Source organism: Prionailurus bengalensis, chromosome E4 (assembly GCF_016509475.1).
Source record: "Prionailurus bengalensis isolate Pbe53 chromosome E4, Fcat_Pben_1.1_paternal_pri, whole genome shotgun sequence".
NCBI lineage: Eukaryota > Metazoa > Chordata > Mammalia > Carnivora > Felidae > Prionailurus > Prionailurus bengalensis.
Window position 1 is genome coordinate 62338476 of NC_057360.1, and position 23907 is coordinate 62362382.

Consider the following 23907-nt stretch of genomic DNA (forward strand, 5'->3'; position numbering starts at 1 on the left):
TATGTATCTACTCTACATTCATCAGTGTGCAGGCCCTAGGACTCCACAAACCCCAAGATTTGTGCCTCGATCCTTTAACACTGATTACCGTTTCTCGTTGCTGGTCTCTAGCTTAACTTGGTAAAGCAGAAGAAATGGTAGAGAGAAGGATTAGTTCTTCAACATACCTCAAATATTCTATGTTCTATAAAGATCTTTGCAAGTCAAGACATTTATTCCTTTCTTCCTGGGAGAAAGAGGCAACAGAAGGGGCACTTGGGTGGCTCAGTTGGTTAAGTCTCTGACTTTTGATTTCGGCTTAGGTCATGATCTCACAGTTCACGAGTCCAAACCCTGCGTAGGGCTCTGCGCTGATGGTGTGGAGCATGCTTGGGATTCTCTCCCTCCCTCTCTCTCTCTCTCTTTCTCTCTCCTTCTCTCTCTCCCTTTCTCTCTGGTTCTCTCTCTCTCTCCCAAAATAAATAAAAAAACTTAAAAAAAAAAGAGCCAACAGAAATGATTGGCACCAGGAATATGGGGAAAATGTTTTAATGATAACTGCTTTCTGTCTTCACACAGCTCATTTCCTGCCACAGGGCTATAACAATACTCTCGAACACAGAACACTAGCTCTTTTGGTTCATTCATCAAAATGTCCTCATATCATCCTAGTCTCTGTGAATGTGCCTGGAACCAAAACACGCTACCATTCTGTGCACACATAGTGACCCTTCCTTGGAGACCGAATCAGGGAGATGACCATTTGCTTGTTCAATGTAGCAGGAAGCAACCACACTTCAACGGGGTGGGAGGAATACAGAGGAGAGAAATGAAGGAATGGTGTTCAAGTTCAGATCTGAGGTGAACCAACTAAACTTATTACAAGAAAGTAATAAGGCACTGGGTTTATTAAAACAAGAAATCCTTGATTTTAAGGTGTTTTGATTATATTTCCTTTTCAGGTATAAAGAATATCCCACAGAGACAGAATCTAGTTAGGAGAAGAGGGTGAGGATTTTCACAATGTACCCTCATGCTATATGAAGAAGACAAAAGAAAAATGTCCTCAAAAATCCATATACAACTCGGAGCAACAGAACTTTCATACATTACCGTGGGATGGGAAAATTGGTAAAATCTCTTCGGAAAACTCTGGTAATGTGTAGAAAAACATACTGTATGTAACATATAACTCAGTAACTCCACTTCCAGGTATATGCCCCCAAAAAGCTGAATACACACTTCTACCAAAAGACCTTTACAAGAATGATTATAGCAGGTTTATTCATGATGGGCCCAAACTGGAAACGATCCAAATTCCCATCCACAGTAGACTGGACAAATAAAATATTCAAACAAAGTAATATCACACAACAATGAAAACAAACAGTTGCCAACTGCATGCAGAAAGGTAGATGAATATCATGAACAAAATATTGAATGAAAGAAGCCAGATGCGAAATAGTATTTATGCATCATCTGCTTCCATTTATATAAAGTATAAAAACAGGCAAAATTAATCTATATTGTTATAAAGCAGGATAATGATTACCCTTGGAGTGAGGGTGAGAAGAAGTGACTGAAAAGAAGCATGAGGTGAGCTTCTGAAATCTGGTAAACCTCTGTTTCTTAATCTGGATGCTGCTTAGATGGATGTATCCAGTTTGTAAAATTCATCACATTGAGCACTTATACTAAGTATAAGGATATATGTATACTTTCCTATATTTATATTTGTGTCAACATGGAAAAAAAATGACTCCAATCCTTTACCCTTCCCTGTATTCAGGCCATCCCCATGTGATTTTTTTATGCCATCCCACTCTGACTCAGGGCTTGGCCATGTGACTTGCTTTGGCCAATGAGATCTCAGCGAATGTGACTAAAGCATTGGCTTGGAAAATGCTGCACATTTCTGCTTCTGCTATTGCTCCTGTGCAATTTCCATTAAAACATATCCATGCTAGTCTGCTAGAGGAGAGGACAACCAAGTTGCCCAGTCGTCAGAGTCAAGGCCATCCTAGATGAACCAATAACCAGCTGACTCCCAGATAGGTACATGAAACCAGAGATCAGAAGAATACTTCAACCAAGCCCAGACTGGATCACCAACTTTACGTAAGTTGTTAAGAGGCAGTACTCTGGTAACAGACAAGTGATAAAATTGTGTACTTCAATTTAAAGTTAAAATATACATGCAGTTTTCCCCAATGTTTATATCAGCACTATCGACAATAGCCAAAGTATGGAAACGTCCCAAATGTCCATTGACGGATGAATGGATAAAGAAGGTGTGGCTTATAGATACAATGGAGTATTACTCGGCAATCAAAAAGAATGAAATCTTGCCATTTGCAACCACAAGGATGGAACCGGAGGGCATTATGCTAAGTGAAATTAGTCAGAGAAAGATAAATATCATATGACTTCACTCATATGAGGAATTTAAGATACAAAACAGATGAACAGAAGGGAAGGGAAGCAAAGATAATATAAAAACAGGGAGGGGGACAAAACAGAAGAGACTCTTAAATATGGAGAATAAACAGAGGGCTGCTGGAGGGGGTGTGGGAGGGGGGATGGGCTAAATGGGTAAGGGGCATTAAGGAATCTACTCCTGAAATCACTGTTGTACTATGTGCTAACTAACTTGGATGTAAATATAAAAATTAAGTAATTAATTAATAAAAAATAAAAATAAAATAAAATATATAGAGAGAGACACACATACAATTGTTTTAAAAAGTTGGGGAGAACTAAAAGATTTCTCTGGACACATCTATATTTGAGTATGGCCACACCTGATAGGAAAGAAAGACTGCCTGAGATCCCATAAGACCAGGGTCCCAGAAGCACAACATGACATCCAAGTAAAACATAGGCCTAAACCAGCCAAAAATAACTGGAAACCTGTGGAAGTTCTCCAAGTCATCTAAAAATTCTTTCCTGTTTCCAAGAAGATGCAGAAGTAAACAGATGCTTCCTCCGCCTCCCATTTTTTAAAATTCCCCTTTTACTCCACTCTAGTTTATATCAAGAGCCCTTTCACAACAGCCAAGATGTTATATAGACAGAGGGTATTAGTTTCTGTTTCTGCTTTAGACAAGTTTCATCATGAAAGGGAAGGAAGGAAGGAAGGAAGGAAGGAAGGAAGGAAGGAAGGAAGAAGGAGAAGGAAGGAAGAAGAGAGGGAGGGAGGAAGGAAGGGGAGGGAGGGAGGGAGGGAGGAAGAAAGGAAAGAAGGAAGGAAGGAAGGAAGGAAGGAAGGGAGGAAGGAAGGAAGAAAGGAGGGGAGGGAGGGAGGGAGGAAGGAAGGAAGGAAGGAAGAAGGAGAAGAAGGAAGAAGAGAGGGAGGGAGGAAGGAAGGGCAGGGAGGGAGGGAGGGAGGGAGGGAGGGAGGGAGGAAGAAAGGAAGGAAGGAAGGAAAGAAGGAAGGAAGGAAGGGAGGAAGGGATGGAGGGAGGGAGGGAGGGAGGAAGGAAGGAAGGAAGGAAGGAAGGAAGGAAGGAATAAGGGGAAAAGATGACCCTTTGGATACCCTTGGCAGGGCCTTTGCCAAGATGAACATTGATGGACTTGAGTGTTCGGCTGGTCTTCTAGCATGTGGCTGAGCAATGGCCGTGTTACCTGGATTAACCTGAGCTTTTGCAGAACTCAAGATGGACAGCAGCAGGAGTAGCATCAATGGTATTCTGGGAATCGAAGTCATCTCAGAAGATGGTGTCGGAACTGGAGCCTGCAGCCCACCAAAATGCAAGCAAACGAGAAAGAGAAGGAGAGGAGAGGAGTGAGACAGATACTATCAAAATGAATGGATACAATTTGCACTATTATGTTTGGTTCTTACAGCCTTTATTTCTATATTTAGGACTTCAAGTCACAGACTTGGAGAGTCTTGTGGGACATTCAATAATCAGATAATGTAAGAATTTCCAAACTCAGATCATGAAATTACAATTACCAAAACTATAGGCAAGTAACAAAGTTTTACTAAGATTAATACTTACCCACATTGTGAACGGTGATAATCTAAAACTTACATTTATGAAGTCCTCACAATTTTGATATTGATTCCAATATTAAACCAAGAAAAAAAAATATATATATAGGGAATATTTACAGATACATACATATATACAGGTTAGTATACACACATGCATCTCTTTGCTGTATCAGCTGAGAGGGCCTAAAAGCCAAACACCACAACAGCAACAAGTATGCCTAGTGCCCAGATCTTGGTTTTTAATACCATTCTCCAATAAAAGGAGTCAGAGTTCCTTGGAGAAGTGGCTGATCCCAGGCCTGGGGCAGGATGTATACAATATGAGCCTGGAGAATCTTTTAGTGGCAGAAATCAAGAAAGTATACATCCCCCCAAGTGATGGGGATATATCAACGGGACACAGGAACCAACTGAAAGAGTTCTCAGTGGTCAAAGCTGGAAGAATTTGAGCAACAGAATAAATAAAGTAGTATTGGACTACAACCCAAGGAATAAAATAAATATCTACAAGTCCATGTTGATATAAATAAATGACTGAATAAGCAAAAGGGGGAGAACAGAAAATCTTCCCATTCAAAAGAATTCTAAATAATTTATGTAGATACTCTGCTTTTAAGGAGGTGGCACATAATCCCTCCCCTTAGGGTGAACTGCACGCAGTGACCTTCTCCCAAATAGTCCAGTATGGAAATGGAGGAAGTAGTTTTTCAGTGGAGGAACTTGACAAATGCTACCTCAAGCCAGGTGATGGAGGTTAACATCACCTTTGATAAGTCATACTGTTAATATATACCCTGGATATGATATGATGAGAATGGCACAGGATAGCCTCTGTGGTCTTCCTCCTAAAAACGCATTACCTCAGACTAATCATGAGAAAAACATCAGTTCAGTCCCATTTTAGAGACATTCTACAAAATTCCTATTGAATAATCCTCTAAGCTATCAAGATCACAAAAGACAAGAAAGTCTAAGAAACTGTCACAGCTAAGGGAGCCTAAGGAGGCATGACAACTAACTGTAAAGTGACATCCTGGATGATGATCCTGGAATAGATAAAGCACATAGGGGAAAACTGAGGAAATCTGAATGAAGTATAGACTTTAGTTCATTATAATGTATCAACATTGGTTCATTAACTATGACAAAGCTACTGTACTAATGTAGGATGTTAATAATAGGGGAAACTGGGTATTGGGTAAACAGGAATTCTATGTACTATCTTTGCATTGACTCTGCAAGTATGAAACTGTTCTAGAATAAAAATTGTACTAAAAAGTTTCTGCCAGGTAACACTAATCATCAACCAAACCAACAATGGACCCATTGTTATAAATAATATGCAATACATAATTACAAAGGAAGACAAAATCCCATTAAGCTGGGGTGATTACAGAAGGCTTCATGGAGAAATCTGACCTGATCAGGCTCTTGAATGATGAGTAGGATTTTAATGGGCTAAAGGGGAATGGAGTAAATAAAGGGGGAACATAGCCAAGACACCTGTTGAGGAAGCAGAAACTTTCTATGATGTTTTCTAGGTGATAGAACTCTCACCTGCTCTCCTCAATAAACAAGTAGGAAAAGGAAGAAAGAAAGAAAGAAAGAAAGAAAGAAAGAAAGAAAGAAAGAGGGAAGGAAAGGCAGATATTCAAATGCTTGAAGAGGATGAAGCCAAAACGAATCAAGGACAAAAGACTAAAGTGGCCTTCTGGTGGGGGTGGGTGATCCACAGACCACAAAATGGTGATAAGCGTGGTTTCATGGAATTGATTTGGATGAGGTAAAATATGTGTCTCAGTGTGCATAGTCACTGCCAGCAGCAGAAACATTGTGTTTTCATAAAGGAGTCCCCAAACTAATATGCCCAGAGAAAGGAAGACATGGGCAGATCTTGGAGACATTGGTCATAGCTATAATCTAGCACTAGCCATGACCATGGTCCAGGATGTCCTTCCACAAAGACCCAAGCTTCTTGTGCACAACCACTCAGCCTTGTCAGCACTGCCTTGACTAACCACTCTCTCCTTTGGTAGAAGAGTCCCACAATTCTCTCTTGGGGCACCTTTCTCATGAGTTGTTGGCCATAACCTCTCCCTTCTATAACCTTCCCCAGCAGTTCCCTCTACAAGGAATGTCTTATACCTCATTCCCTTAACGAAAACATACCCTGATTTTGCCTCTATTAGATCCTCCATGGCATAGTTATAAAAAAAAATCCATTTAGTCATTACCTTCAAAATGGCTCATTCTTGTATCTCCAAAAGAATACTTTCCATTTTGTACAAAGCATGCACTCAAAAATGGTTTTCACCTGAACTCCTCAGCACTTACTAGATGCTCAAAACTATCTGACTGACTTTCCTTCTGGAAACTGTTACTTGAGGGTTTCAGGCTGTGAATCTCCAAAACAAGTGATTATTTCTACTTTGCTGGCTTCAAATTAGGGTGTCAGCAGCTAACGAACACAGAAGAACCATGAACAAACTCAGAGGTATGGCAACTACAGCGTGTATATCTAACGTGAGCCAAAGACGCTCTCATGTAATGTTCACAGTAACCCAATGAGGTTGTTTTTCATCAACAAGGTAACTGAGCGGGAAGAGAGTAAAACTGATCTGATTACACAGTTGACAGGTGCTCACGTGAACCCAGAGTTTGCATCACTCCGACATCCACATGGGTTTTGTTGTTACTGTTTGTTTTGTCTTTGTTTGTCACTATACTGCACTCCCCTTTGATCTGGCCTCGCCTACAAGACCCAAGCTATTCTCCTGCTTCTGCCTCATGGCCTCTGCCGGGATAGTTCAGGCTCTCTTTGTCCAGATCAACCCTCTGTTCAACGGTCACTTCCTCTGTGGAAAGCTCTCTGGCCCTCTGGTTACATGCTCTGAAAGCTTTTCATTATTTGTCTACATAGAAGTGATCCCAGTTTCTGATCATATATTCATTGCTGTAGGGTCTTCCCCATCCCCTCCACAAACTCGATGTTTATTTTACTCGCCATTGCGTTCTGAACACCCACCAGAGTGCTGGGTAAATATTTGCAGAGGAAATTAATGATTGCCTTGAGCCACATATTCAGTGATTACATCTGGCCACACTCAATTCCACACCCTAAACGGAAATGTACCCAAGGCTTATTATGAGCCTACATCACCCTATTCTGCACCTTTGAATGAGTTTCTCCGAGGGTTCCGGATTTAAGCAATGTGACATGTGAACAGAACCCACAAACATACAGAGAAGAACTTCAAGGAAGTAGAAAGGCCCTTTCCTATCCATTTCTTTGGTTGATAGTACAAATTCCCCTGACAATTTATTCAATCTTCGAAAATAAAGCTCAAAATGCAAATATCTCTGGCCAAGCAGTATTCTTTCATTCGTTTTTTTCAGTAACTATTCTCTATGTGTCTACTAGGTGCGGTTCCATGTGCTGTAAAAGGCAGCTAGCTTGGAGCTGTCATCATGGAGCTTGTAATGCACAAGCAGACAAGTAAAGAAATAAGAAATCCAAAGAGATGTATGTGTCATGAAGAAAATAAAATGGGCTGATGCAACAGAGAGTGAATGCGGGCTATTTCAGGCAAGGTGGTCAGGAAAGGCCTCTCTGAGTATGGGATTGGCACAGAAACATATAAGGAGAACAATGAAGAGAAGAGGCAACCCAGAAAAGACTCATATGAATGGGAACTTACTATTTTATGAAAGGGGCACTTAAAATCAATGAAACAGGGGTGCCTGGGTGGCTCAGTCAGTTAAGTGTCCAACTTTGACTCAGGTCATGAACCCACAGTCTGTGAGTTCGAGTGCCGCGTCCAGCTCTACGCCAACAGCTCAGAGCCTGGAGCCTGCTGCAGATTCTGTGTCTCCCTCTCTCTCTGCCCCTTCCCTGCTCATGCTCTGTCTCTCTCTGTCTCTCAAAAATAAATGTTAAAAAAAATTTATTTTAATAAAATAAAATCAGTGAAACAGTTCATTTGTTTTCAAAAACAAATAAAAGTATATCCACAGCCTACACATGAAAAAAGGGAATTCCCAAAATGCAAAAAGAGAACTATCAAAGTATTTCAAGAAAATATAAGAGCATTTGCTAGGAGCTAAAGGTAAGGAAGGACTGCACAAGTGAGATGTAGAAAACAAAATCCAAAAATGATAAAATTTTCCATCAAAATTTTAAATGTCTTTGACACCAAAAGCATCAACAGATAAACAATAAGCTAAGATAAATTTTGGAGTTTTATAACAACATAGTTTCTGGTATAAATATAGATCTATAGATCATTTTTTGAAAACCACTATAAAAGTGGGCCAAGCAGGGCCACCTAGGTGGCTCAGTCAGTTAAGCATCACACTTCGGCTCAGGTCATGATCTCCCAGTTGGTGAGTTTGAACCCCACGTCGGGCTTGCTACTATCAACACAGAGTCCGCTTCTGATCCTCTGTCCCTCTCGCTCTCTGCCCCACCCCCCGCAGAAGTCAATAAACATTAAAAAATAAATAAAATAAAAAATTGTTTTAAAAAATGCATATACCTTATGATCCTTATATTTCCCTTATTATTAGTTACCCTAGAGAAAGACCTAGGTATCTGCCTAACGAGGTACGCACAAAGAAGTGCTTTGCAATATTTCCTCAAATTTTATTTTATTGGGGTAAGAACACTTCACAAAAGATCTACTCTCTTAACAAATTTTTAAGTATTCAATCCATTATTGTTGACTGTGGGTACAATGTTGGGCATCGAATTTCTAGAACTTATTCATCTTGCTCAACCTTAACTTTATTTCCCCCTCCCCTCATCCCCTGGCAACCACCACTGCACTCTTCCATTAGATAAATGTGACTATTTTAGGTACCTAATATAGTGGAATTAGGTAGTATTTGTCCTTCTGTGACTGGTTTATTTCGCTTAACGTAATGTCCTCAAGGTTCCTCGATGTTGACTATTACAGAATGTCCTTCTTTTCAAAGGATGAATAATATTCCACTGTGTACATATACCACATTTTTCTATTCATTCACACATGTATGGATAGATATCTAGATTGTTTCCACATCTAGTGCTGCAATGAACATGGGAGAGCTAATTCCTCTTCAAGACCCTGATTTCAATTCTTTGGAGAAAATACCTAGAAGTGGATTATATGGTAGTCCTATTTTTAATTTTTTACTGAACCCCATGCTATTTTCCATAGAGGTTGTGGCTAACTTATCTTTGAGAAGGATGCCAAGAATACACAGAGGGGAAAGGATAGTCTCTTCAACAAATGGCACTGGGAAAACCGGACACCCATATGTCAAAGAATGGAATTGGACCATTATCTTACACCACACACAAAGATCAACTCAAAATGGATTAAAGACTTGAATGTAAGACCTGAAACTTTAAGACTCCTCGAAGAAAACATACAGGAAAAGCTTCAGGACATTGGTCTTGGCAATGATTTCACAAATATGACAAATGCACAGGGAACAACAACAGAAACAAACGAGCAGGATTACACCAAACTAAAAAGCTTCTGCACGGTAAAGGAAGCCATCAACAGAGTGAAAAGGCAACCTATACAATGGGAGAAAATATTTGTCAGCCATACATCTGATAAAGGATTCACATTCAAAATATATAAGAAACTACTACAACTCAATAACAAAAAACCAATAACCTGATTTTAAAATGGGTTAAGGACTTGAATAGACATTTCTCCAAAGAAGACATACAAATGGTCAACAGATGTATGGGGTGGGGTGGGGGGATGCTTAACATCACTAATCATCAGGGGAATGCAAATCAAAACCACAATGAGGTATGACTTCACACCTATCAGGTGGCTATTATCAAAAAACAAAAACAAAAACAAGGACAAGTGTTGGCAAGGATGTGAAGACACTGTTGGCGGTATATATTTTTTTTATTAACAAAAACTTGGGGAAATTTCTATGAATAGGAGAATGCTATAGATGATGGTATATTCCTACTGTGAAATACTATGCAAGACTTTAAAAGTCTGAGCTGGATAGGCGTCCATGACTACTTTTGGATGAACAAACAGGTTGCAAGATTTATGTAAAGCATGCTATGTATCTTTGTGGATAAGTGCACACACACACACACGCGCGCGCATACATGTATGCATACACAAAAGATTGAGAAGGGTAAATACCGTGCTAATAACAAGCTTCACTCTAAGGCTCGCTCTGGTGCTCAGATAAGAGGGTGAGTGGGGACAGAGCAAGAAGCTTCAGGAGACAAGGCTGGTAACAGTAGTTCCCTCAGAGATTGGACTGCTTGGCAGAGGAGACCAGGAATGGTGATCAAAAGGAAACTCCAGACTTGTTTGTTGTGTTGATTCTTAACAAGGAAAATATGTTCCTTGTTACTGCCTTTTACATTGGTTTTTCCGACAAAAACCAATTTCCTGGGGGCAGTCTATCAGAAGCTGGAGGATGCTTTCCAACCAACCGTGCATATCCCAGAGGTTAGAGGTACATGGAGAACTTGTCTTGTACCTGAAGAATCACTTGTGGGATTGAGACATACTATCGGTTGGTACATCTTATACATGAATAAAGTAGGCAAACAACAACAACAACAACAGTAGCAGTTGAGAATTGCCACTTAGACATTATTTTGTTGTTTTAGAACACTTGTACTTCAGTGGATGCTTATGGATGCATTACTAGTGGGCCTTACAACAATTCTAAGGAGAAAGATTACCACTGTCCTTTACGAAGAGGAAAGTAAGGACCTAAGTCACTTTACCCACAACCTACGTAGACCTACATGCTCCGAGTTGGCACGTTGACCCATCTGTCATGCCCGACCCTGAGCCATTTAAGGTCAAAATATATAAGTCATTTAAGGTCAAAGACCTTGTTTATCTCTATATCAAAATCAGGTTCACTCTGACTTGCCTGGGTCACAAAACTAGAAAGAGTTAAGAATCAATTCCAGTTGCTCTGACTCTAAGGCCAGTGTTTCTTCACTCAGAACCCAATATTTTTCCAAGGAATATCAATGGACAGGTAGCCCAGAGAGAATGTGTCCCTTGTAATAAAAAACCCACACTTCCCTCTTCTCAGTGCAAATCCCCTCCCCAGGCCAAGCTGGATGAACACTCCAAACTGACTGTAACGAGAGCTGTGGCTCAGGACTTCCCGGGCCTGCTAGGAGACAGGTAGCTGTCCCTCTCAGAACCACCCACATCAGGATCTGGACAGGCTGTGGGTCAAAGCCATCAGGAAAACCAGCAAGTAAATGGAGGGCAGATGGGAGTGCGGCAGCCACAACTAGAAATAAGCAAGACTTTTAAAAAAACAAGAATCTAGAAGGTCAAATGTCTTACAAATTATCTGGGTAATTGAGCAAATTGAGGCTTCCTAAAGCCTCTTTCTGAAACGTAGTCCGGGCCACACCATGGTGGCAAAGCAAGTCACACTCGCTGCCTGACACCATCCCATCCTGTGACGGTTCACACGCCGAGGGCTCACTCCTGGTCAGCCCCAAGTCTCCTGTGGCTCTAGGTCATACACACCTGAGGACGACCACACTCCCCTTCTCCAAATGCCTTGAATATCAGACTGTTTCCCTAGTAACAGGCTCTACTCTAGTGTCCAAATAGGATGGTAGGTGAGGGTGGAGTGTGGAAATGATTTGGGGGCTGCTGAGTGAGAAAGGGTGGGAGCAAGTTCAACTCTCTCCTTCCACAATGGTGGCACAACAGCCTTTCAGGGCTCCAGAGCACGAGCCCTACACCGTGTCTCTTTTTTTACTACAGAAATGAAAACACATGATAGGTAGGTAGGTAGGTAGGTAGATAGATAGGTAGATAGATAGATAGATAGATAGATAGATAGATAGATGATTGATAGGTAGATAGATATATAGATGGATGATAGATAGATAATAGATAATAGATGATAGATAGATAGATAGATAGATAGATAGATAGATAGATAATAGATAGATGATAGATGATAGACATCAAAATTTAGATGACACATATTTAGATATAAACTGAAACACTTTTAGAAATGTAGCTATAATAGTTCACTGAATTTATTTGGGGGAAAAAGTACCATCATTTCCTGTGATGATATGGAAAGTACGCAGAGCAAGCATCCCTTGGGACCTCTTGCTCTAACTAGTTGGACGCTTCGAGTGCCTCTGGCGAGACCATCGCTCACAGAGAGTAGAGCTCTCTTTGTCCCCCAAGTCTGAATATGAGCACAAACCATCTTTTTCTCTGATGCAGAACTAGAGGTACACCCCACTTTAAGAAATGCCTGTAGTTGCCAAACTCATACGTTGTGAAATGTTCCTCCGCATTACAGAAGAATTCTTTGCACCACCCCAAAGCGCCAGGTACCTTTGAATAACAAGTTTCCATGTGGCACGATTAAAATAACATTCAGCACACAGGAATGTTCCATCTACTTAACTGGACTCATAAATCACTGAGCAGGGGTCCACATCACAAACTAGTTCTTCACTTTGTACCATGATCCAGTGCCCGGGTCCTTCGAGTAGCAAATCCCTCCGGGACATTCAAACTATGATTCGATATACTTGAATCCAGGTCATAATCAAGTGTTCAGGGATACGGCCTGAGCACAGAGCAAGAAGGGTCATTCTCCCCAGACAGTCCGTCCTCCCAGATCCCAAAGCTGGAGACAATCTGAGGTGACCGCCCCTCTGGCGAAAAATAAAAAGTCACAGATTTCCGGCAGACATCTTCACACTGAGTCCAAGACAGGGTCCAACAAGGAAGTGCCTGCCTTCCTGGAAAGTTATCTGCAGCCTCCAGCCTTGGCCCCTCTACCTAAAGACAGGCCTTCCCTTCCGGAAAGGGTGGGGGTCTGACAAGGCAGAGACAGGAATGGGAAGTGAGATAAAAGCACTCGGTCGAGTGGGAGCAGACACACGAGGCGTGGTGTGGGCCCAGCTGTGCTCGGTTCTTGCACCTGCGTGTGTTGAAGACCAGGGCCTGGCGGGGAGACGAAAACCCACTTGCTTTAGGGCCGTCCATTTTCACTCGGGGGCCCCTCAGGGCCCTGGGTCCTCCCTGCTGACTCATTTTCATTTCAGATTCAACAAATGGAAAGAGCAATCTTCGCACTGTTTAATACTCAGCAAACAAAGATGCAGAAATGAGCTTGGTTTTGGCAAGAGATGGGCCCCCAAACACACGCACGCGCGCACGCGCGCACACACACACACACACACACACACACGCACACACACACCCTGGCCAACCTGGCGTTATCTGGCTCCCCAAGACTTGCTAGAGTCTTTTTCACTCCCACCCTTTCCTCTGGGAGTCCCCACCTCGTGCTTCTCCAAATGCATCCCCGCAGTGCTAAGCCAAAGGCCCCCCAGTGGCCCGATCCGTGTTTACACACGGGACATGCTCCAGACGACCCGAGGTAACCCTCACGGCTCGCAGGCCATGCTCCTGCCTTTGTTAGAAGAGCGCTGTGCTCCCCTCCAGCTCACTCCTTGGGTCGTAAAACAGAGACAACTTGAATCTGTCGTAGAGTAGAGGCGGAGGGGGAAAGGCCAGGTGGCCATCTCATCCTTTCTCCCCACCTCCCCCCCCCCTCCTCCTCACACCTGGGGAGAGGAGAGCTGCCAGGGATGGAGTGGGGCACAGGACACTGACGTGTGCCATCACTTGATGTCACTTTCTATATCATTAGCACGAGGGATGTCAGATCGAATGCCTTCACGCCATCAGCAGGAGGAAGGAGAGTAAATACAGAGTGAAGGCAGGGCATTTTCCAAACACAGAAAGACCCATGAGAGGCTCTAAAACCCTGTACCCCTGGGCCTGCTGAGTCCTTGGGCAGCTGGCCCAGCCTCTCTGAGCTCTAGCAATCCCTGGCTCTTCATTTAGATAGATCACGGGTACCCCCGGCTTCCATGGTCCTGCACTTGAACATCTTTCCCACCCAGCCTCCAATTCCTTCCCCAGCCCACCCTCTGTCCCAGGCTCCTCACGGCCCCAGCTCACGTGCCGGGGAGCAGAGGGCGGCCTGTACGCGTTCCTGGGCACAGGAAAGTCGGCAGGAGGGACTCGGGTCACAGGGGGTTGGAAGTTATGAAAGAAAGGCACTAGTCCTCAAAATTATGCATGCACAACAGTGGAAGCTTAGGGGACCGGAGAGCTCACCCATCTCAAACTCTCTGGTTAAAGGTGAGGAAAGTAAGGTAGCCTGAACAGCGGAGCAGCCTCGTCACAGGCAAATGCTGGTCAGAGGCTGTGCCCCGGGCCCTGGCCCTCCACACTGGCTCTGTTCTGTCACATAGCCTCTCCTGGCCCTACGTCCTGTTTTTCCTTCCTAAAACTCTGAGCACACACACCTTCCTCAGGCCCAGTCTGTCCCGGATAACTGGTCTCCTTAAACCAGAGTGAAGTTACTGGGAAAATCTCTGCGGTGGCTTGGCCACCATCTCCCAGTGAGGGCTGGTAGCTTATCTCCCATCTCTTGAACAGGCTCGGGCGAGTGTCTTGCCTCCAACAAAGTGAATGCAGGAAAAATGATAGTTATGGAGCTTCGAGCTTGGTCCACAAAGGGGATACACCGCCACTTGGCTCCCTCTCTCTTAGAGCCCTTGCCCAGGGAGAAGCCCTAGGCCCAGGCCACACGGAGATGCCACAACCTTCTGGTATCCAGGCTGCCCGTCCTAGCTGAGGTCCCAGCAGACAGCAGGGTCAGCTCGTGGAGTGAGCGAGGAGGGCTGGCAGGTGACTCAAGCCCCAGCTGCTGTCTGCTGCAAACACAGGAGAGACCTGGAGCCAGAACAGCCCGGCTGAGCCTCGTCCCCTCAGGGGCACGAGTGATAATAACGATACCGTGGCGGTCCGTCTGAGCTGTGAGGTGACTACGCAGTAAGAAGTGACTAGAACAACCTCCCTGAGTAAGGCCTCACCTCCCACAAACGTTAAGTACTGGTTTGGGAACGTGGTCTGGTTTTTACTTGTTACCCATCTTCCCATTGCCTCCCATGCCTACAGTGAAGATTTGGGCCACATAGTAAAGGGGTCACATGGGGAATAACGGTAAACAAGAGATACATCCCTCTCCTTAATCCCAGAAGTCATGTTCAAGAGGTTAAAACCCTGGAGGGCTCAACGGTGAATCTGGGAACAGCACCTGAGTCAGAGGGTCACCCCTTCCTGTGGCCCCTGGACCCCTGAGAACGCCCAGCTCTGCCTCCAAACTCCCTGGTGGCTCCTTCTGAGTCACCTTGTCAAGGCCACTCTTGCTGAGTCTACATCCTGTCTCCTCCTCCACCGGCTGTGTGGACCTGGCCCCACACCTGAGCCCTGGCGCCCGTTTCCTCAGCTGCAAGATGAGGGTAAGTATGGCACCCACGGAGGGACGTGTGGATGGAATGAGTTATCGCCAAGAAGTGCGTAGAACAGGGCCCGGCTCCAAAATGTTCATGGTTATCTGTATTTCTGTCTTACTCTTGCTGTGCCTATGCATTGTCTCCTCAATAAATCTGCAAGTTAGAGGCAAAAAGCATGCCTCCCTCATCCACCCCTTTATTTGGGGATCAACCAGCATCTGTGCTGCAGGTGCTCAGAGGACGCTGTAGGTTGACTGATGGGCCATCTCAATGGTAATAAAATAAAATAGGCAAGAACAACAACATGAAGTCCTTGCTTTTGTTTGTTTTTTTTTATCAAAATTTTCTAAATGTTTATTTATTATTGAGAGACAGAGAGACAGAGAATGAGTTGGGGAGGGGCAGAGAGAGAGGGAGACACAGAATCAGAAGCAGACTCCAGGCTCTGAGCTGCCAGCACAGAGACCGACGTGGGGCTTGAACTCACAAACTGTGAGATGGTGACCTGAGCCAAAGTCGACGCTCAACCGACTGAGCCACCCAGGCACCCCTATTCTATTCTATTTTAAAGTACGCTCTACACCCAGCAAGGGGCTTGAACTCACAAGCCCAAGATCAAGAATCATGTGCTCTACTGATGGAGCCAGCCAGGCACCCCAGGTCAGACCCTTTTAACAGACAGATACTAATTAATCCCTGGGCTGAAGGGCACTTTTTTAGATTAGGGAAGTGTGAGATGTGGGTAGAGGTGGAAAATGATGTCATTGTTATAACTCAACAAGATGGTACCTATAAAGGGCTTACAGCAGGGTGCCTGGGTGATAGTCGGCACTTATTAGCATTTCGGTATTATTTAGTGGTGGTTTTATGAATGGGATGGTGCATAAGAAGAACACAAGGTCAACAGTCAAGGTGACAAGTGTCCAGTGGACATCTGGTGTGAGCCCGGCACAGGCTGGGTCACCTGGAGACGATACAACAGAAAGCATCGGTCTTGGTTCTTGGCGGGAGATGCACAGGACTGGCACATACAGACATTTGGAAAAACAAACAAGACAGCGGCTGAGCAAGTTCCCATCTTGCTCTGACTCCGGGGCTGGCAGGGCAAAGTGGAACGTTGGGTGTCACACAACTGCGGGTCCAGGGACATACAGACACCAAGGCTCACGGGCCCCGCCGCCTTGGACAAACACGGCCCAAGAGTTTCTGCCCAAATCGCAGAGCTCGAAAGCCTCATTCGGCAGCTGGGTTTGAACCAAGTGTCTGAGATTCCTTTCCGGGTCCCTACCCCTTCCTTCAAGCAAGTCACTTCCTCAGTACCTGCAGCTTCCGCCATCCTGGCCAAAACAGTAATGGCCTCCATCAAGAGAAATCAGCTTCTCACACTTTCCATTTCACACTTCCTTCACATTGCTGACTGGACCTTCCCTTCTCTGTTACTTTCACTGGCAGCCTCTGAAGCAAGTGGTGCAGAAAATACAAGTTTATTTAAGGGTATGAGACATCTGCAGAGTCCATCTGCCTTCAGGAAGTTCCCCCATTGAGTCACCAGAGCCTGGTGCTCACCCCTGATGTCTGAAGAGTACCCTCCCCGGTCCACCAGGCCCACTCACCACCCCCAACTTCCCAGCCCAGGTCAAAGATACCACATCACCAGGGCCAAGTGTGGAACCAAGGACCTGCCCCATCCTGGCCTTGGAGATGCTTCAATCTCAGTCTCAGAACACTCTGATTTAGAGCAACTGACCCCACCCCTCCGGCAGAAGGCTCACACCCACCAGCTTCTTCCAACAGGAGCTCATGGCTTTGAGTTGCCCCCGCTTCACCAAGTAGATCCCTACTTTCTTTCAAACTGGTTCTGAGCTTCCGACCCACCCCATCCCACTTTGGGCTCAGATGACTGGTTTCGCGACATAAGTAGATATGTATATAACATTTGTTAGCTGTAATGTTTCTATATTTCTATCTGTGAATATATATCTATCTATATTTCTCTCTGGCTAGGCTGTGAGCTCCTGGAGGGATGGACCTTGTCAAGGTCTTCTCCAAATTCCCAGTGCAGAGCAGAGTCTGGAGATATGTAGTGAAGGTGCTGGGGTGGTTGAATGGGTGACCTGAGGGGTCTGCAGTGTCCAGGAATGTCCAGGAGTCCCAGTTCGCCTGCTACCAGCTGAGAAGACGGAGCACCAGGCTTCTTCTCTCTGGCACTTCTTCTGAGTCTAAAGGAGTCTCCTCCTTCGACTCCATTGCATTGATACTCCTTTACTTAGCAGATGACAGGAAGGAGCTTCTACACTCCCTACCTGTGCTTGCATATGGTGTGAAAATCTTATCTCCTCAATAAGACTATGAGCTCCTGAAGGGCAGGAATGTTTTGCACCTCAGGGCTTATGACAGTATGATAAACATTTACGGAACACACATGAGATGCCGGAGAGTATGCTAAGTTTTACCTGAATCTTCTCACGTGGTCCTCAGAACACCTCTCTGAGGCTATCACTATTATATCCTCGTGGTACAAACAAAAAGACTGAGAAGAGACAATTTGCCCAAGACCACACAGGTAGCAAGTGTGATGGCAATCCATCGATGGTCACTTATAGGATGGTTATGATGGTTCCAAAGCTGTGCCACACCACATCTTCCTCAGCCACCCCTACTACCAGGCTAATGGGACACTCTCATCTGGCACAAAAGGTATGGTCGACTCCATTCTTGCAAGATTTCGGTCATACCGCCAGCATGTGACTCCGACTTTAGGAGGGAATTCCCACCTGACTCCAACATGGCACCTGCTGTCTCCCACTGACTGACCTGAGCCTCTCAGGCGCCTGACCCCGGAGCTGGGTTTGGCGTCACGGCATCAGGACAGCTCAGTGTTCACACTTGCCCGTTCTGCTCACACCCAAACTCACACACACGGTCGATTCGGGGCAGTAGAAAGTTCTCGTCAGCGGTAGCCGTTTCTATGGCTCTTGAAGCTCAGACAATTTGAAAGGACTACTTCGTTAAGAAATGGAACATAAACTTACAGATACGAAGTTAGGCTCAGGGCCTCAAAGGATCTTGAACAAGTAAGGAGGGCAGAGGCAGAAGCTTCACCACCTGACCGCAAATCCTCCTCGGGATCTGAGTTCTAGTCCCTGCTCTGCTTCTCACCACCGTCACCTGAGTGGCAATCCCTTTCCCTGATCGGGCTCAGCCTCCCCCTTGTTCAAGTGAGGGGCTGGGAAGGGTCAGAATGGAGTGTGGCTCCAAGGCCCCCCTCAGCCCTGACGCGCTGACTTCCATCAGGCCCGGGGCCAAACACGTCCCTAGGCTCACCACAACCGAACAGAACCGCCCGCTGATCCAGGGGGGATTCTGCCCCTCCCTCCAGCCCAGGCACATACTGTATTACAGTAATGAGAGCTTCGGTGGCTTTAAATATCACGAAACAAAAACAACGGGCAGCCTGTGTCCATCATCATTCCGGGTCCAGACCACAGAGGAGAGCGCCGCCAGACCAAGGCCAGAGCAGAGATGGCGACAGAAGCCCACGTCGTCCCTTTCAGGAATCCACTGGCTCGTATCTGGAATGAAAATCACCGACGGCAGGGGCCGTGAAGAGCCAGTCAGAGAGCGAGCCCGCAAGGTCACTCTGGGACACAGAGGCCCTAGCCATAGCGAGATTGGAGACCTGGGTCCTGGATCCCCCAGAGACGAGTTGGTGCCAAGCCTGAGGCCGCAGGAACCACCGCCTCTCACCTCTGGGAGAGGCAGAGAAGTCCAGCCAAAGGTCTCTACAGAAATGAGGCGAGCCTCCCCCTGGGTCCTGGGAGGCGCCCGCAGAGCAGGATGCAAGCATTCACCAGCCGGGAAGGAGCGGGTGCACAGCGTGGGGAGGCCTGGAGCCCGACGCTCCGTCCCTCGGGACCCCCCCAAAGCCACAGGGCCAATCTACAGGGGATCCAGGTCGAGAGGCAAGAGCCATGCTGTTCAGCTCACCACAGAAGGGTCCCCAGGAAACTCATATTCTGTAAAACGACCAGCGTCTGTGCAGAGGCCTTATCACGCAGTATGTGGTGTTGGTCAGACCTGATCAGGACGAAGGGGGGGTACGCCGAGCGGTCCTCCACCAGCCGGTGGACAGGGCCACGTGGCCCTCATCCCGCAAACCTGGCCCCTCCGCCCCCTGCCTCTCTCTGGCTGTCCGGCCCCCCGCCACTCCAAGGCAGTCCCTAGTGACGAGGGAAAGTGGCCGACATTTACGTCAGGACAGACAGGGGTTGGGGGCAGACGGCTGCTCTTTCTGCACCATGCCAGTCCAGGCCCTGCCCCCCTCGCACATGGTGCCCCCCCCCCAGTAAAGGAAGTTGAGAGGCGATTCGCCAAAAATGTGTGTTTGACAGTAAACACCCATGGGCTGCTCTTTCCCGAGCTTTAGGTTCTTTGCAGGATAAGTCTCTTCAACAGTCATGGCAGTCAGATATTTTAAAAGGGTCTCCGAAGCCAAATGAAGGACTGAGCTTCTGTGGCCAGGATCCCGGCCAGAAGTTACTGCAGGAATGTGCATCACCTATCTCGTGGGGATCCCTGCGTGCTTGCAGAGGATAGGACTAGGCCACAGGAAGTTAGAGAGTCTTCAGAAAAGGCTGGGGTTGGATGGGGGGGGGGGGGGTGGGGAGGGAGCTACTGCGAAATCCATTGAAGACGAAAACCAGGACCTGGGATGTCTGGTTCCTACCACATGGACTGGCCTGCACTTCAATTTAGGCTCCATGAAGGCAGAGACCTTTCCCTGTTGACCGTTGCTGAATCCCCAACACCAAACACAGCACCCGCCATGGAGCAGGTGCTCAGGACATATTTGTTGACTGACGTACAGTAGGTGTTCACTAAACCTTCGTTCCCTTTCCATCACTCCCAATGTCTTCCAGGAGCTTAAGTGGACTGTGGGTTGGCGGCCCTTTTGCCACCTGTGGCTGGTACTGAATGGGCAAGACTGTTCTAGGGCACCTGTTTCTCATTTTCCATCTGGCCTCCCTCCCGCCTCACGCTCGCCACCTTCCACCGAGAACAACGACACAATAGCAAGCTCTCCATCGTCTTCCCTTCCCTGAACTCCTCACTAATGTTGATTATCTTCTGCCTTGATCTGCAAGTTAATTTTTTTCATATGATTCAGTCTTGTCTCTATTTTTATCCCATTTATATAGGGTCAACTATATTTATTTCATTATAAACTCACGGAGATCAGGGACTGACATATATAGCCGTTGTAGGCATCCCGGCACCCAGCACAAAGCTTTAGATGTTTCCAAACAAACTCCACAGTCTGCCAAGCCTTGACTTCCCTGGTTATACTGTATTCCCCATTACTTATTCCACTCCTTTTCCCTTTAGATGCATTCCCCAATTTTTATTTATTTATTTTATTTATTTATTTTGAGAGAGAGAGAGAGAGAGAGAGAATAAGCAGGGGAGGGCCAGAGAGAACAAGCAGGGGAGGGCCAGAGAGAGGAGGGGAGGGAGAGAGGGAGAGAGAGAGAGAGAGAGAGAGAGAGAGAGAGAATCCCAAGCAGGCTCCTCAGTGACAGCACAGAGCCCAATGAGGGGCTCAAACTCATGAACCATGAGATCATGACCTAAGCCAAAACCAAGAGTTGGACGCTTAACCGACGGAGCCACCCAGGTGCCCTGCATTCCCAACTTTTAAAAGGAAAAAAGGCTCTAAACATTCCCTAACCTATATTTGACAACTTTATCAAATACCAGACCATGCGCTAGGTGGGAAAGAGGAAAAGCTGTATACAGGCATACCTTACAGATACTGAGGGTTCCGTTCCAGACCACCACAAAAAAGCTAATATCGTAATCGATGAATCAAATGAATTTGTTGGTTTCCCAGTGCATATAAAAGCTATATTTACGCTATACTGTAGTCTAGTAAGTGTACAATAGCATTGTGTCTTTAAAAAGCACATACCTTGGGGCACCTGTGTGGCTCAGTCGGTTAAGCGTCCAACTCTTGGTTTCAGCTCAGGTCAGGATCTCATGGTTTCGTGAATTCAAGCTCCACGTTGGGCTCTGTGCTGACAGTGCAGCGCCTACTTGGGATTCTCTCTCTCTCTCTGTCTCTCTCTGGCCCACTCGAGCTGTCTCTGTCTCTCTCAAAATAAACTCAGGGGCACCTGGGTGGCTCAGTTGGTTAAGTGTCCGACTTCAGCTCAGGTCATGATGTCTTGGTTTACGAGTTTGAGCCCCACGTTGGGCTCTGTGCTGACAGCTCAGAGCCTGGAGGCTGCTTTCGATTCTGTGTCTCCCTCTCTCTCTGAATGCCACCCCCCCCACCCCGCTCACTCTCTGTCTCTGTCTCAAAAATAAACAAACATTAAAAAAAAGGTTTTAAATGAATAAACTTAAAAACATTTTTAAAAAGTACATACCTCAATTAAAACTAATTTATTCCTAAAAAATGCTAACCATCACCTGAGCTCTCAGTGAGTCATAACCACTGATCACAGACCAACATGACAAATATAACGATGGAAAAGTCTGGAATAATGCGAGAACTACCAAAATGTGGCACAGGGACACAAAGTGAGCAAAACCTATTGGAAGAATGGTGCCAACACTTGTCCCACGTGGGGGTGCCACAGACCTTCAATCTGTAAAAAACGCACCTGCGAAGTATAATAAAGCAAAGCACAACAAAACAAGGTATGCCTGTGTGCACACACACGCACGCACGCACACACAATGTAAATCAGAGATGACGCAGTTTAAGTCTGTTCTCTACAAAAGCCAATAGAGTTAGCCAGCTGAGTGGTTCAGTGGAAATGGCGCCTGGCCTGCTGCTCAACTAATGGTGTAACCTTGGACGAGCCCCATACTCTCCCTGAGATTCTGTCTCTTAATCTGAAAAACAAAGGACATGCCAAGGACACGTCCTCTCTCATGTTCCGTGCCTTGTGGACAAGGAGCAGGACCAAAGTTCATGCGATTACAATCTGTAGTAGAGGAGAAAAGAGCTGCAGCTCTGAGAGGAGGATGAGAGTCATGAGGCTGAAACAGTTAGAAGACAAAATCTAAACTGTGTGCAGAAGCAGCTACTTCTGAAACTGAGTTAGAGTCAACATACGGTGGCTGTCAGTTTCGGGTGTGCAACCTAGTGACTCAACCCTTCTGCACCCTACTCAGTGCTCACCACGACAAGTGTCATCTCCACCTGCCAGCAGACAACATCATTACTCTATTGACTCTATTGCCTGTGCTGTACTTATCATCCCCGTGACTTATTTATTTTATAACTAGAAGTTTGTGGCTCCTCATCTTCTTCACCTATTACGCCTGTCCCCCCACCCACCTCCTACTCTACTCTACCCCCCACCCACCACCTACTCTATTGACTCTATTGCCTGTGCTGTACTTATCATCCCCGTGACTTATTTATTTTATAACTAGAAGTTTGTGGCTCCTCATCTTCTTCACCTATTACGCCTGCCCCCCCACCCACCTCCCCTCCGGCAACCACCAGTCTGCTCCATGTTTGAGAGTCTGGCTCTCCAGATATGGAAACCAATCTGACAATAAATTTCATATTAAAAAAAAAGAGTCTGGCTTTTTTGTTCGTCTCTTTTTCTCCTTGTTCATTTGTTTCGTTTCTTAAATTCCACCCATGAGTGAATTCATATAGTTATTTATATTTCTCTGACTTACTTCACTTAGCACAATTCTCTCCAGTGCCATCCTTTATTGTTGCAGATGGCAAGATTTCATTCTTTTATGGCTGAGAATATCCCATTACATATATATGCCACGTTTTCTTTATCCATTCATCTATCAATGGTCACGGGATGCTTCCATATCTTGGCTATGTTTACAATAGCCAATTTATTTACAATAAAGCTGCAATAAACACAGGGGAGCATATATCTTTTTGAATTCTTGTTTTTGTCTTCTCCGAGTAAATATCCAGGAGTAGAATTACTGGGTTATATGGTATTACTATTTTTAATTTTTTGAGGAACCTCCTTACCGTTTTCCACAGTGGCTGTGCACCAATCTGCATTCCCACCAACAGTGCACAAGGGTTCCTTTTTTCCCGCATCCTCACCAACACTTGTTATTTCTTGTCTTTTTGATTCTAGCCATTCTGAAGGGTACAAGGTGATAGCTCACTGTGGTTTTGATTTGCATTTCCCTGATGATTAACAATATTGATCTTTTCATGTGTCTGTTGGCCATCTGGATGTCTTCTTTGGAAAAATGCCTATTCAGGCACTCTGCCCATTTTTTAAATCGTATTATTTGTTTTTGTTGTTGTTGTTTTTTGGGGGTTTTTTTCTTGGTGTGGAGTTGTATAAGTTCTTTACGTATTTTGGATACTAACCCCTCATTGGATATATCATTTGCAAATATATTCTCCCATTCAGCAGCTTGCCTTTTTGTTTTATTGATGGTTTCCTTTGCTATGCAAAAGCTTTTTATTTTGGTGTAGTCCCAATAGTTTATTTTTGCTTCTGTTTCCCTTGCCTGAGCAGACATATCTAAAAAAAAAAATGCTTCTATGGCTAGAAGCAGCTAC

At 45.3% G+C, this 23907-nt stretch overlaps 1 protein-coding gene across 3 annotated transcripts in view; it reads right to left on the bottom strand.

The window, feature by feature from the left end:
• DDR2 (discoidin domain receptor tyrosine kinase 2) overlaps positions 1–23907 on the bottom strand; it is a 156809-nt gene that overhangs the window by 59600 nt on the left and 73302 nt on the right. For all 3 annotated transcript variants that reach the window (XM_043567560.1, XM_043567561.1, XM_043567559.1), the window contains exon 2: positions 3607–3715. In XM_043567560.1, the coding sequence (XP_043423495.1) occupies positions 3607–3688 (82 nt within the window). In that variant the 5' untranslated portion in view covers positions 3689–3715. The remainder of the gene's footprint in view (positions 1–3606; positions 3716–23907) is intronic.